This window comes from Ictalurus furcatus, chromosome 2, assembly GCF_023375685.1.
Source record: "Ictalurus furcatus strain D&B chromosome 2, Billie_1.0, whole genome shotgun sequence".
NCBI classification, from domain to species: Eukaryota; Metazoa; Chordata; class Actinopteri; order Siluriformes; family Ictaluridae; genus Ictalurus; species Ictalurus furcatus.
This window is the reverse complement of record NC_071256.1, coordinates 36,975,374-36,987,616: the sequence shown is the minus strand read 5'-3', so window position 1 is coordinate 36,987,616 and position 12,243 is coordinate 36,975,374. Positions and strand designations below refer to the sequence as shown.

The 12,243-nt window shown below is 41.7% G+C and overlaps 1 protein-coding gene across 1 annotated transcript; it reads left to right on the top strand.

Annotated features, from left to right (window-relative positions):
• Nucleotides 1–4,308: 4,308 nt before the first annotated feature.
• Nucleotides 4,309–11,796, top strand: LOC128603366 (transmembrane protein 265). The gene is made up of 3 exons (XM_053617733.1): nucleotides 4,309–4,888; nucleotides 9,889–10,080; nucleotides 11,016–11,796. Exons 2-3 carry the CDS (start codon nucleotides 9,895–9,897, stop codon nucleotides 11,184–11,186), a joined length of 357 nt encoding a protein of 118 aa, XP_053473708.1. The 5' UTR covers nucleotides 4,309–4,888; nucleotides 9,889–9,894; the 3' UTR covers nucleotides 11,187–11,796.
• The last annotated feature ends 447 nt before the right edge of the window (nucleotides 11,797–12,243 follow it).

The window sequence follows — 12,243 nt, the reverse complement described above, 5'->3', positions numbered from 1 at the left end:
TAGCACCGTGGTCCTGGAGGAACGTGGTTTCGTTTCACTGTGTACTGTAACAGCTGTATATGGTTGAAATGACAATAAAACCACTTGACTTGTCTTGACTTAATATTTTATATAGTTTTATGGATGAAATGAAACTCAAATAGCTCTGCTGAAGAAAAAAAAACAAACAAACAATAGAAACCCTCATAGAATTTGCAATGGTTTTAATGGTTATAATGGGAATTGTATTGGTTTTAATGGAAACTCTAATGGTCCCTGTGGGTCTCTACTGGTAATTTGCTGCCTTCGATTGGTGGCATGTTATGACTAGTGGATACCATTAAGGACCAATAATGGTAATGGTTTTAACGGTTATCTGATGGTTTGTAATGGTATTTGTAGTGGAAAACATTAGAATTTTTGTGATAGTTTTTCAGTTCAATTAAATTTTATTTGTAGAGCACTTTTATCAAGGGACATTGTCTCAAAGCAGCTTTACAGAAACATATAAACACAGGATAGAGATTTTAAGTGTGTGAATTTATCCCTATTGAGCGAGCCCGTGGCGACGGTGGCGGGGAAGAAGATGACCCTAAGATCCTAAGATGATATGAGGAAGAAACCTTGAGAGGAACCAGACTCAGAAGGGAACCCGTCCTCATCTGGGGAACGACGGATAGTGTGAGAAAAGAAAGTTCATTATGGTTTTATATGAAGTCTGTTTGTTGAACTGATCCACTGTTCACTAAAGGATACTTGAGTTCAAAAATGTATGTGGTAATTGCAGTGTGATAGTTTCTATTGTTTGCTTTCCCACGGGGATATTTCAAAACTGATGAAAAAGGGCAAACCTGACCTGACTCATGAGAAACAACAAAGCTTGTGAAAATAACTAAGAGAAGTGACGTGACAGTAATCAGCATAACTCCAGGAAACAGTTATTATTTCAATGTGAGTCATTACATCAACTAAGGAAATGCCCACTTATTAATTATATAGGATTGTGTTTCAGAAAATAAAGCTTTATAGAAATTGAATATGGACAGATTTTGTCATGATTTCCTCTGCTGTCAGTGCTGCACTATTGCAGTGTGCTCGGAAAACCGAAGTGCATGCGCGTGCACGAGCCAGGCGCGTGAGGGATTAGCGAACGCACGCTTTTCGGTCTTTCATGACAGTGACATTTGTTTACATTGGACACGTGCTTTTGTTATGGTTATGTTCTGACTCCGCCCCTGTTTTGTCATTGGTTGTTTCCCGAGTGTGTGGCATTATTGTTTTCAGCTGCCAGTGTTTAACCCATGATTACGTTTGTCATTTAAACCCCTTGTGTCTCTGTGCAGTTTGTGTAGAACTGAGTTTATGTCCTTACCAAGCGGTTCTTTGTTTCTCGTTTCTCGTTTCGATTCTTGTTGTTTGACCTTGTTTCTCGTTTCTCGTTTCGATTCTAGCTTCGCCCCATTTACGCCTGGTTGTTGACCGCCTGACCTTCTGCAAGTTATTCGACCACGCTTTGGATTACTGATTAGGATTTCTCTGCCTATCTCTCTAATAAAGTCTTTTACTGCAATTGCATCCGTCCTCAACTCCATCACGTTCTGGATCGTGACAGATTTCTTGAACAAAATGCTTAATAAAGTTGAAAAAAAAAAAAACAAATACAGTGGCATTTAGGCTTGGTGTACGTAATAAAACTAGTAATAAAATATTTCTTAAAATGTTTATAATCGGTAATATTAAAAGTTAATGTATACTTTATTTTCCCCGATTAAGAATGCATTTCTCATAGAAATCTTGAAGATTAAGATGTTTTTCTTGCCCAACAATTTTCAATGCTCCCAACACCAGGTGCACTTATTTAGATTTAAGCTGTAGAGTTAGGTTCCCATACCATACCAGCAGCATATAATCTTCTGGTGTAACCCCGTAAAGATGTAGTCTGAGTAAGAACAACAATCCCTGATGTAGACGAGTGCAAACCCGTTCAGTGTGTGGTAAGTCTGCATTTGAGTAAGGAGTTGGTCTTATATAACCACTTGACGATGGTCACTTATACATATACATATACATATTCCTTTTCACATTTTGTGGAAACTATGGATGGAAAATATCCGATATCTGAAAACTGTCTATTTTAAAAAAAGAAAGTTTTTGACTAGCTGGTCAAAATTAGTCAGAAATGCATGAACTGAGATGAACCTGAACGCGAGCCGAGACAGAGAGAAGAGCGGTCTATAAATAAAGCTGTGGGAAAGAATGTAAGTGTAGTGGCTTAGTGGTTAGCATGTCCGCCTCACGCTTCCAGCGTCCGGGGTTCGATTCCCACCGTGGCCCTGTGTGTGCGGAGTTTGCATGTTCTCCCCGTGCTGCGGGGGCTTCCTCCGGGTACTCTGGTTTCCTCCCGCAGTCCAAAGACATGCATGGTAGTGTCCAATAGTGTCCAGTAGTGTCCAATAGACATGCATGGTAGTGTCCATTGGCATGTCCAAAGTGTCCGTAGTGTATGAATGAGTGTGTATGTGATTGTACTCTGCGATGGATTGGCACCCTGTCCAGGGTGTACCCCGCCTTGTGCCCGATGGGGATAGGATCCAGGTTCCCCGTGACCCTGAAGAAGGAGTATGCGGTAGAAGATGGATGGATGGATTTGCAGAGCATATTTCATACACAGAGGTAATTCAGTGGGCTTTAAATAGACTACAATGAAGCGTATAAAGGAAGGTTAAGAGAGATCAGAGGAATAAATAAATGATTGAGTAGAGGGTTTACTGAAAGGCACAGGAAAACAGAACGGTTGTGTCGTGGGGATTTCCTCTTCCTGGCCAAGCGTCTGCTTTTCCAGACTTGTGAAACATCGATCATTGCAGCCCAGATTGTGTCAAACTGGATTCGAATCTAAAGGGTTTTCTAAGAAGGATTTTTATTTAGGGGAAAAGAAAGCGCTTTATTTCATTGTTAAGAAATTAAGAACGTTTGTGTGGGATGTTTCAACACCATTAGTGAGAGAAAGAGACAGAGAGTGTGTGTGTGAGAGAGTGAGAGAGAGAGAGAAGAAGATAAAGTGCCAAAACAAAGACAAAAGAAAGACAAGAGGCTGTGCCAGCAGTGCACACTAAATAAAATAGAGACAGACATCCTCAATTAATCACTAAATATAACCTCATCCCAACCGAATTCTTCACCAACATGAACAGAATCATCCCCAATTTAGCTGCTTCTCAGGCCCCGGCAAACTGCCCCACCTACTGGGGGAGCCGCAAACTAGCAGCACAGTACACACACACACACACACCTGCCTCCAGGTGAGGGACAGGGAGTGAACATGCACACACACACGTACTCTCACACACCAGTGGTAGCAGAGCTGCCATGCGAGGCGCTAACTTTGCCATCGGGAGCAACTTGGGGTTCAGTGTCTCGCCCAAGGACACTTCGGCATGTAGAGTCACGTGGGCTGGGAATCGAACCTCCAACTCTATGATTAGTGGACAACCCGCTCTACCACCTGAACCACAGCCGCACAATAGTGGCTCTGTTTGTCTGTATTGTTGAATGTTTGTACATTTGTTTCTACTTATTCATTCATTTCTGTCGTTATTTTCTAGTGTGTCTGTACCCAAGCTTTAGCATTACAAATGTTAATATTTGTCATTCCAGTAAAGCAACCTTTTGACTTTGACAGTAAGAGATGGGGGGGGGAGAGAGAGAGAGAGAGAGAGAGAACATAGAGAGAGAGACAGAGAAAGAGAGACAGAGAGAGAGAGACAGAGATAGAACATAGAGAGAGAGACAGAGAAAGAGAGACAGAGAGAGAGAGGCAGAACATATAGAGAGCGAGAGAGAGAGACAGAGAGAGAGAGAGGCAGAACATAGAGAGAGAGAGAGAGAGAGACAAGAGAGAGAGACAATAGAGAGAGGCAGAACATAGAGAGAGAGACAATAGAGAGAAAGAGAGACACAGAGAGAGAGAGGCAGAACATAGAGAGAGAGAGAGAATAGAGAGAAAGAGAGACAGAGAGAGAGAGGCAGAACATAGAGAGAGAGAGAGAGAGAGACAAGAGAGAGAGACAATAGAGAGAGGCAGAACATAGAGAGAGAGAGACAATAGAGAGAAAGAGAGACACAGAGAGAGAGAGGCAGAACATAGAGAGAGAGAGAGAGAGAGAGAATAGAGAGAAAGAGAGACAGAGAGAGAGAGGCAGAACATAGAGAGAGAGAGAGAGACAATAGAGAGAAAGAGAGACAGAGAGAGAGAGGCAGAACATAGAGAGAGAGAGAGAGAGAGAGAGAGAGGCAGAACATATAGAGAGCGAGAGAGAGAGACAGAGAGAGAGAGGCAGAACATAGAGAGAGAGAGAGAGAGAGAGACAATAGAGAGAAAGAGAGACAGAGAGAGAGGCAGAACATAGAGAGAGAGAGAGAGATTTAAAGGAGGTGTGGTGTACTCCGTCACTCAGAGGTGTGTCTCTGAACGGTAAGTATCAAAGGAAATGAAATATTTCTTTAATCTGAGCGCGCATACACACACACACACACACTCACACACTACCTCTCTCGCGCGCTGTCTCTCTCGCTCTCTCACACACGGATTTATTTATTTGAGTATTTATGATTTTTATTGGATATACAGTTACAGTACAGACTTTCTGAGCAGAACTCCAGGACAGGAACGCACGGGAGAACTCACACAGGAGAACTCACACAGGAGAACTCACACAGGAGAACTCACACGGGAGAACTCACACAGGAGAAGTCCAGGACAGGAGAAGTCCAGGACAGGAGAAGTCCCACAGCAGAAGTCCCACAGGAGAAGTCCGGATCCCGGAGTACAGCAGCGGGGTGGGTATGAGACGGTGAAGAGCGTGCGCAGGAATTTCAGCCTTCTCTGATTTCAAGTCCTGACGAGTGTGTGAGTATATAACTCTCTCAGCTCCTCTTCACTCTCCACACACCACACCACTGACACAGAAACATTCAACACAACATCAGGTCCTAAACCTAAAAACACGCGCGCGCGTGTGTGTGTGTGCGTGTGTGTGTGTGTTCCGCAGTGAGTTGGCACAGATTGAACAGTAATCAGAGTTCGGCTTACACCTGCGTATTTACCTACATCACACTGTAAACACACACACACACACACACACGAACATACAAGAATGTCACACAGAGGTTTTTTTGTTTTGTTTTGTTTTGTAATTTACAACCTCTTAAATGTGTAACAATGTAAATGTTTTACACGAAGGGTACCGAGAAAAAAAAATTCAAGTCGGGGGGAAAAAAAAGAAAGACAAAAGAAAGAAAGAAAGAAGAGTAGTAGTTTAATATACAAAGGAAAGAGGGAGTAGAGAAAGACAGGAAAGAACGAAAGAGAAAGAAAGACAGAAAAGAAAGAAAGAAAGAAAAGAAAGAAAGAAAGAAAGAAAGAAAGAAGAGCAGTAGTTTAATATAAAAAAGAAAGCGAGTAGAGAGAGACAGAAAAGAAAGACAGAAAAGAAAGAAAGAAAGAAAAGAAAGAAAGAAAGAAGAGTAGTAGTTTAATATAAAAAAGAAAGCGAGTAGAGAGAGACAGAAAAGAAAGACAGAAAAGAAAGAAAGAAAGAAAAGAAAGAAAGAAAGAAAGAAAGAAAGAAGAGCAGTAGTTTAATATAAAAAAGAAAGCGAGTAGAGAGAGACAGAAAAGAAAGACAGAAAAGAAAGAAAGAAAGAAAAGAAAGAAAGAAAGAAAGAAAGAAAGAAGAGCAGTAGTTTAATATAAAAAAGAAAGCGAGTAGAGAAAGACAGAAAAGAAAGAAAGAAAGAAAGAAAAGAAAGACAGAAAAGAAAGAAAGAAGAGTAGTAGTTTAATATAAAAAGGAAAGAGGGAGTAGAGAAAGACAGAAAAGAAAGAAAGAAAGAAAAGAAAGAAAGAAAGAAGAGTAGTAGTTTAATATAAAAAAGAAAGCGAGTAGAGAAAGACAGAAAAGAAAGAAAGAAAGAAAAGAAAGACAGAAAAGAAAGAAAGAAAAGAAAGAAAGAAAGTAGTAGTTTAATATAAAAAAGAAAGCGAGTAGAGAAAGACAGAAAAGAAAGAAAGAAAGAAAAGAAAGACAGAAAAGAAAGAAAGAAGAGTAGTAGTTTAATATAAAAAGGAAAGAGGGAGTAGAGAAAGACAGAAAAGAAAGAAAGACAGAAAGAAAGAAGAGCAGTAGTTTAATATAAAAAAGGAAAGAGGGAGTAGAGAAAGACAGAAAAGAAAGAAAGAACTAACAACAGGACAACAGAAAATGACAGAGCGACAGAATGACGGAAAGAAAAAGAGGGATAGATGAAAGGAAAAGAAAGAAAGGGAAGAAAATATGTGATAATAAAATGTTTGATTATCAGCAGGTTGTAAATCTCCTCATATCCGCTCTCTTTTTTTTTCGTTTGCTTTCTGTTTGAAAGAAACTCCTGACGTCACTTTTTCAAGTAGCCCATCCCCCCCCGCCCACTCCCTCCACTGCTTCCCTTCTCCCCCCCCCCTCCCCCCAGTAGAAACCCCGCTGTGACTCAGAAGCCGCGCCTTTAAAAAGCATCCCATAAAACAAGACGTGTAAACCGTGCTGGAAACTACAGAGCTCACAGTCCTGTAACACACACACACACACACACACACACACACACACACACACACACACACAGGTAGACCACAGGGTGTGGTAAGATACACTTCTGATAATAAACCCTTATTACAGGGGCTTTATGCTCGCTCTGGATGAGCAACCTGTAGCTTCCCCTCCGAAAGTACTGGAACGGCAAGGCTAATCCTTCTGTTTTGGGATCGAAAGATAAATATGAGACAAAAAAGATCAGATTTCATATCCTGTATATAAACAAACAACTTTAGAACGTGGCAACCTCGGTGGACGACCACCCGCCCGACTTGTTTTTGGTGAGCAAAAATACTGGAACATGTGACTGCCCGGTGTTTCCCGTAGCCTCAGGTGAGCCCTGTTAGATTGATCGTTTGAGCAGTTAATAGCTCTGAACGTCTACTCTTGCGTTGAGCTCTGGGGTTCACCTGTGAAGACGGCGTTTGTTGTTAAAAAGGATAAACCAACATGAAGACCGGAGAGCCGTCTGTGGGAGAAAAGCGAGCCATTTTGAAGCCTTTCAGAGGGGACTGCAAGTCAGGGTTATAATCTTATTATACTGCATGTGCTGCGTGTCTAGAACACTTGAGGATCAGCTCTCTCTCTCTCTCTCTCTCTCTCTCTCTCTCTATATATATATATCAAATGAACACAACAGGCCTCATTTATCAAGCAGGATATGAACGGATTTCTCCGTAAACAGTTCGTATAAACGTTCACGCAAGATTTTTAGCAGGATCTCGTGCTAGTTCTTTAGGTTAGTTTCTTTCTGTCTGTCTCTCTCCATCTCAGTCTCTTTTGCAGTCTCTCTCTCTCCGTTTCTTTCTGTCTGTCTCTCTCCATCTCAGTCTCTTTTGCAGTCTCTCTCTCTCCGTTTCTTTCTGTCTGTCTCTCTCCATCTCAGTCTCTTTTGTAGTCTCTCTCTCTCTGTTTCTTTCTGTTTGTCTCTCTCCATCTCAGTCTCTTTTGTAGTCTCTCTCTCCGTTTCTTTCTGTCTGTCTCTCTCCATCTCAGTCTCTTTTGTAGTCTCTCTCTCCGTTTCTTTCTGTCTGTCTCTCTCCATCTCAGTCTCTTTTGTAGTCTCTCTCTCTCTGTTTCTTTCTGTTTGTCTCTCTCCATCTCGGTCTCTTTTGTAGTCTCTCTCTCTCCGTTTCTTTCTGTCTGTCTCTCTCCATCTCGGTCTCTTTTGTAGTCTCTCTCTCTCTGTTTCTTTCTGTTTGTCTCTCTCCATCTCAGTCTCTTTTGTAGTCTCTCTCTCCGTTTCTTTCTGTCTGTCTCTCTCCATCTCAGTCTCTTTTGTAGTCTCTCTCTCTCTGTTTCTTTCTGTTTGTCTCTCTCCATCTCGGTCTCTTTTGTAGTCTCTCTCTCTCTGTTTCTTTCTGTTTGTCTCTCTCCATCTCGGTCTCTTTTGTAGTCTCTCTCTCTCCATTTCTTTCTGTCTGTCTCTCTCCATCTCGGTCTCTTTTGTAGTCTCTCTCTCTCTGTTTCTTTCTGTCTGTCTCTCTCCATCTCAGTCTCTTTTGTAGTCTCTCTCTCTCCGTTTCTTTCTGTCTGTCTCTCTCCATCTCAGTCTCTTTTGTAGTCTCTCTCTCTCTCCGTTTCTTTCTGTCTGTCTCTCTCCATCTCAGTCTCTTTTGTAGTCTCTCTCTCTCAGTCGTTCTCTTTGTCTGTCAGTTCCTCTCCACCTGTTTATCTGTCTGTCTCTCTCCATCTATGCCTATATTCTCTACCGGTCTCTCACTCTCGGTCTGTCCGTCTCTCTTTCCGCCCGTCTCGTTCTATCTTCCTCAGTCTCTCCCTCATTCTCGCCCCCGTTTGTTTCTCATTTTTCCTGTCCTCTTTTTGTATCTCTCTCTCTCTCCGTGTACAAACAGAAAGGTGAGTCTGAGGTAAACTGATAGTGTTACAGTAAAAGTGTGTCACGGCATGTGTGTGGGTGTGTGTGTGTGTATAACCTGAACTCTTTGTATCAGTGCCACAGTTTCGTTGTGATGCCACTATGACACGGATTTTCCTGATCATCCAGCTTTTACGGCTTGACAAACCTCAAAGCAACACACACACACACACCTACACACACACCCTAAACGCAATAGTAACAAAACCACGAAAACAACAAACAGACTCTCGAACAAGGCTGACGTTGATAGAGGTGTATTCTCTCGCTTAAAATTTTTTCTTTTTTTTAAAAATTCGACAATTAGAGCTGATAATTAGCTCTAAAGCAAAAATATGATATTTTTTGTCACACATGAAGCACCATATTTCTCTCATCTACGCTTCTAAACCGCGAAATTATCACGCCACTTCTCCGAGCCGTCTAACCCACCGTACGAAAGTAGGAGGCGTGGCCAAAACTTTAAAAGTAGAGAACAAATTTTCTTTATTTTTCTTCTTACATTCACCGTTATTGAAGTGTGCATGTATAAACTGTGTTCTCGAGCCAAACAAGGGTTTTTTTTTTTATGTGTGTGTGTGTGTGTGTGTGTGTGTGCGTGTGTGAGATGCTAAACTACAAGTTAATAAGCTTCCATTGCTACTTATTAACCTTACAGCAAACAGTCAGGTCCATAAGTATTTGGACATCGACACAATTTCAGTCCTCTGTACTCCGTTTTCACAGGGTCAAAAGTAATCGGACAGTTGCCTGCTCAGCAGTTTAGTGTCCAGCTGTTTCCTGTACGTTTCTTTCCTAACCTTCTTCTTTCTTGAATTCTTCTTCTTCCTTTTTTTTTTAATCGAAGCTCAAGGTTTCAAGAGCAACTTCCCTTCTGTGTAAAAAGCGAACCCCATTTCCTCTCTCTAAACACGTTTCCTGTACAACTCCTTTAAGTAGAGAAGAAAAAAAAGAAAGAAGAAAAAAAAAACAGACTTCTTGTTTAATTTCTCTGCAGCTCCTTCCAGAAATGCAAGTCGTTAAGGTGGACGTATCGTTAAAGGTAGTACTTAAACACTATCTTTCCTTTTTTATGTTTTTTTTTTTTTTTTCTCTCCCCCGATAATACAAAAGTTATTTTAAAGTTTGGTAGCTGTTGATGTTTTTCACAGCCTCAAGCCACACTGTAACCTCAAGTGTTGCTTGTTTTGGTAGTAGATGAGGATATGACACTGTGGGGTTGGTGTGTGTGTGTGAGAGTGTGTGAAACCAAAGGGAGGATGTTATCGCGAAGACAAAATGAAAACGAAAGACGACATGAGGAGAAAAAAAGGACTCTTGTGACGGAGACTATACAGTAAATATGAGTCACTGGTGTTACTGGTCATGACGCTGTGTTGTTTGTGTTCGTTCCCAATGTAGGAAACAATGACGACCTTAAACCACGAATCAAACATCAGCACTCCGCTGACCCAAACGAAGAAGTCGGTGGATGTAGAGAAAGGCTCTGACGGTCAACACCTTCCAGTGAAAGACTACAGGAAACTGGCCATCTGCAGCATCATATGCGGCCTGTCCTGTGTTGGCATAGTGTCTCTCATTTACTCAGTTAAGGTAATTAACACCCCCCCCCCCCCCCACACACACACACACACCTTACACTGACATTCCACCACACAGCAACATATTATTACTAACCTACTATTAGCACAAACACACTTACTCACACAAGCAGGCTTGCATACAGTGCCCTCCAAAAGTATCGGAACAGAAAGGCTGATTCATTTGATTGCGCTATACACCACCGGAGTTTGTGTTTGAGATCAAAAGACGGAGATGAGACGAATGTTTAGGGTTTCAGCTTTTATTTCGCTGGTGTTTACATCTAGACGTGTTAAACAACATAAAACACAGGACCGTTTGTAACGGACCACACGATTTTTGAGCCTGTTTCATAAGCCCAAGCCATGACACTACCTCCACCATGTTTCACAGACGAGCTTGTATGCTTTGGATCATGAGCAGATCCTGCCCTCTGGAGGTTGTCGGTGGTGTCACTTCTTTTTTTTTGCGGGGGGGTTTCTTCACAGCTCTCCTAATGTTTCTGTCATTTGTTGTTTTTCTTGGCCGAACCGTTCGGTGAGTGTTGCTCAGTACACCATTGGTTTCTTTCTTTTTTGAGGCAAGAAAACTAAAATAAAGGTGTTCTGCAGCGCAGACCTGGGAAATACTGCTCGACTGTATGAAAGACCAGAACTTCACATCAGGACTTAAAGACCCTGCACTAAATTCCCGTTTAGTCCAAAAATAGGCTCAACCCTCTTTTGCAACAAGGTTAAGAATCCATCCTAGAACATAAAATATGCAAATACTTAACTCATTAATTCCTCTAGACACACTTCATTAAAAAGATTTTTAAAAAAACACACAGTCAAAGAACAAGCGTTTTATAATTCAACACATCTGAAAACCGAAAACGGATATTTTTTTTTTACACAAATAATTCTCACCTCCATTTAACCTCGTGTCTTCTTTCTCATTCTCGCCAGACTCGGGAGTCCAACAAGAAGTACGGTGGTGAAGCGCCGAACAAAGCCAAAGAATATTCTAGAAAAACCCTACAATGGGGAACAGGAGCCATCGTTGCATGGTGTGGTCTTCTTATCCTCATCCCACTGCTGTTGGGACTGCTGTCGTACCTTCTGACGTTTATAAACTGAAGCGCAGTTCATCAAAAACGCCAAATGGAGAACATCTGAGCCCAAGAAACAGAGTCATGGACCTCCAAATAAACAAACAAGACAGACATAGGGATCCAAAGCTGCCAAGCTGAGACACAGAGACCCCAAAAAACTTTCAAATGCAGACCTGAAAACGCCAAGACGAAAAGACCAAACTGAAACATGGAGTCCAAAAAGACATCCCGCCAAACAAGAGCTGTGAAAGCCAGAAGTAGAACTCGACACGAACCGCATCAAAGAGGATTCCTCCACCATCACCGCCACCTCCAGCAAGGCTAGTCCTTCTAACCAGTAACTGGAATCAAACTTGATAGAAGCCCCAAAACCCAAAGCAGCTCCACATAGAACGCAGCATTAATTTTTTTGGCAGCATTTGCACTTCTAAGATTTCCCATTTGGACAGCAGTTGCTCGTTTTGGTCAAAACACCTGAACCAAAAGCGGTAAAGTCGAGATGAACTTTTTTTGAGCTTGCTTTATCACTGTGGTGGATTTCTACAGGGTGTGTAGAACGTTTCTGACCTCATGGACCACTGAGCATTAATCCATTTCAGATTACACACACACACACACACACACACACACACACACACACACACACACACACATATATATATATATAAAATATATACGCATTATAGGAAGTGTGTTTATTCAGAATCGCTGAAGGAATGAGCGCTAGTAACTTTCCACGAATGAACAAATTATTGTTGTTTGTTTTGTTTTTAAAGTGTTGTCGGTTTTTGCGTTGTTTACCTGTTACGGATAACGTGTATAAAGTGTCACCCGAGCTCGCCTCAAACCGCATACAAATGAGACGCGGTCTAAAGACGGAAGATTCTCATGTACAGTATAACCCTCTTACACTTAGTTATGTTCCAGTTTACGAGACGGTAAATACTTGTAAGTATTAGGTCACAGTATGCAGTTTGAGACTGTTGTCATTGCACATGTCAAAAAGTCCCGTCCCCCCCCTCCCCCTCCTCCTCCCCCCAACAAAAAGCACAAGATTGTGTTACAGTTCTTATAACACTATT

Excerpts from the sequence above, each read along its gene's own strand:
- LOC128603366 (XM_053617733.1), top strand. The coding sequence starts at position 9,895 with ATGACGACCTTAAACCACGAATCAAACATCAGCACTCCGCTGACCCAA. Across the intron at positions 10,081-11,015 it reads CTCTCATTTACTCAGTTAAG|ACTCGGGAGTCCAACAAGAA; the intron begins GTAATTAACACC and ends CATTCTCGCCAG.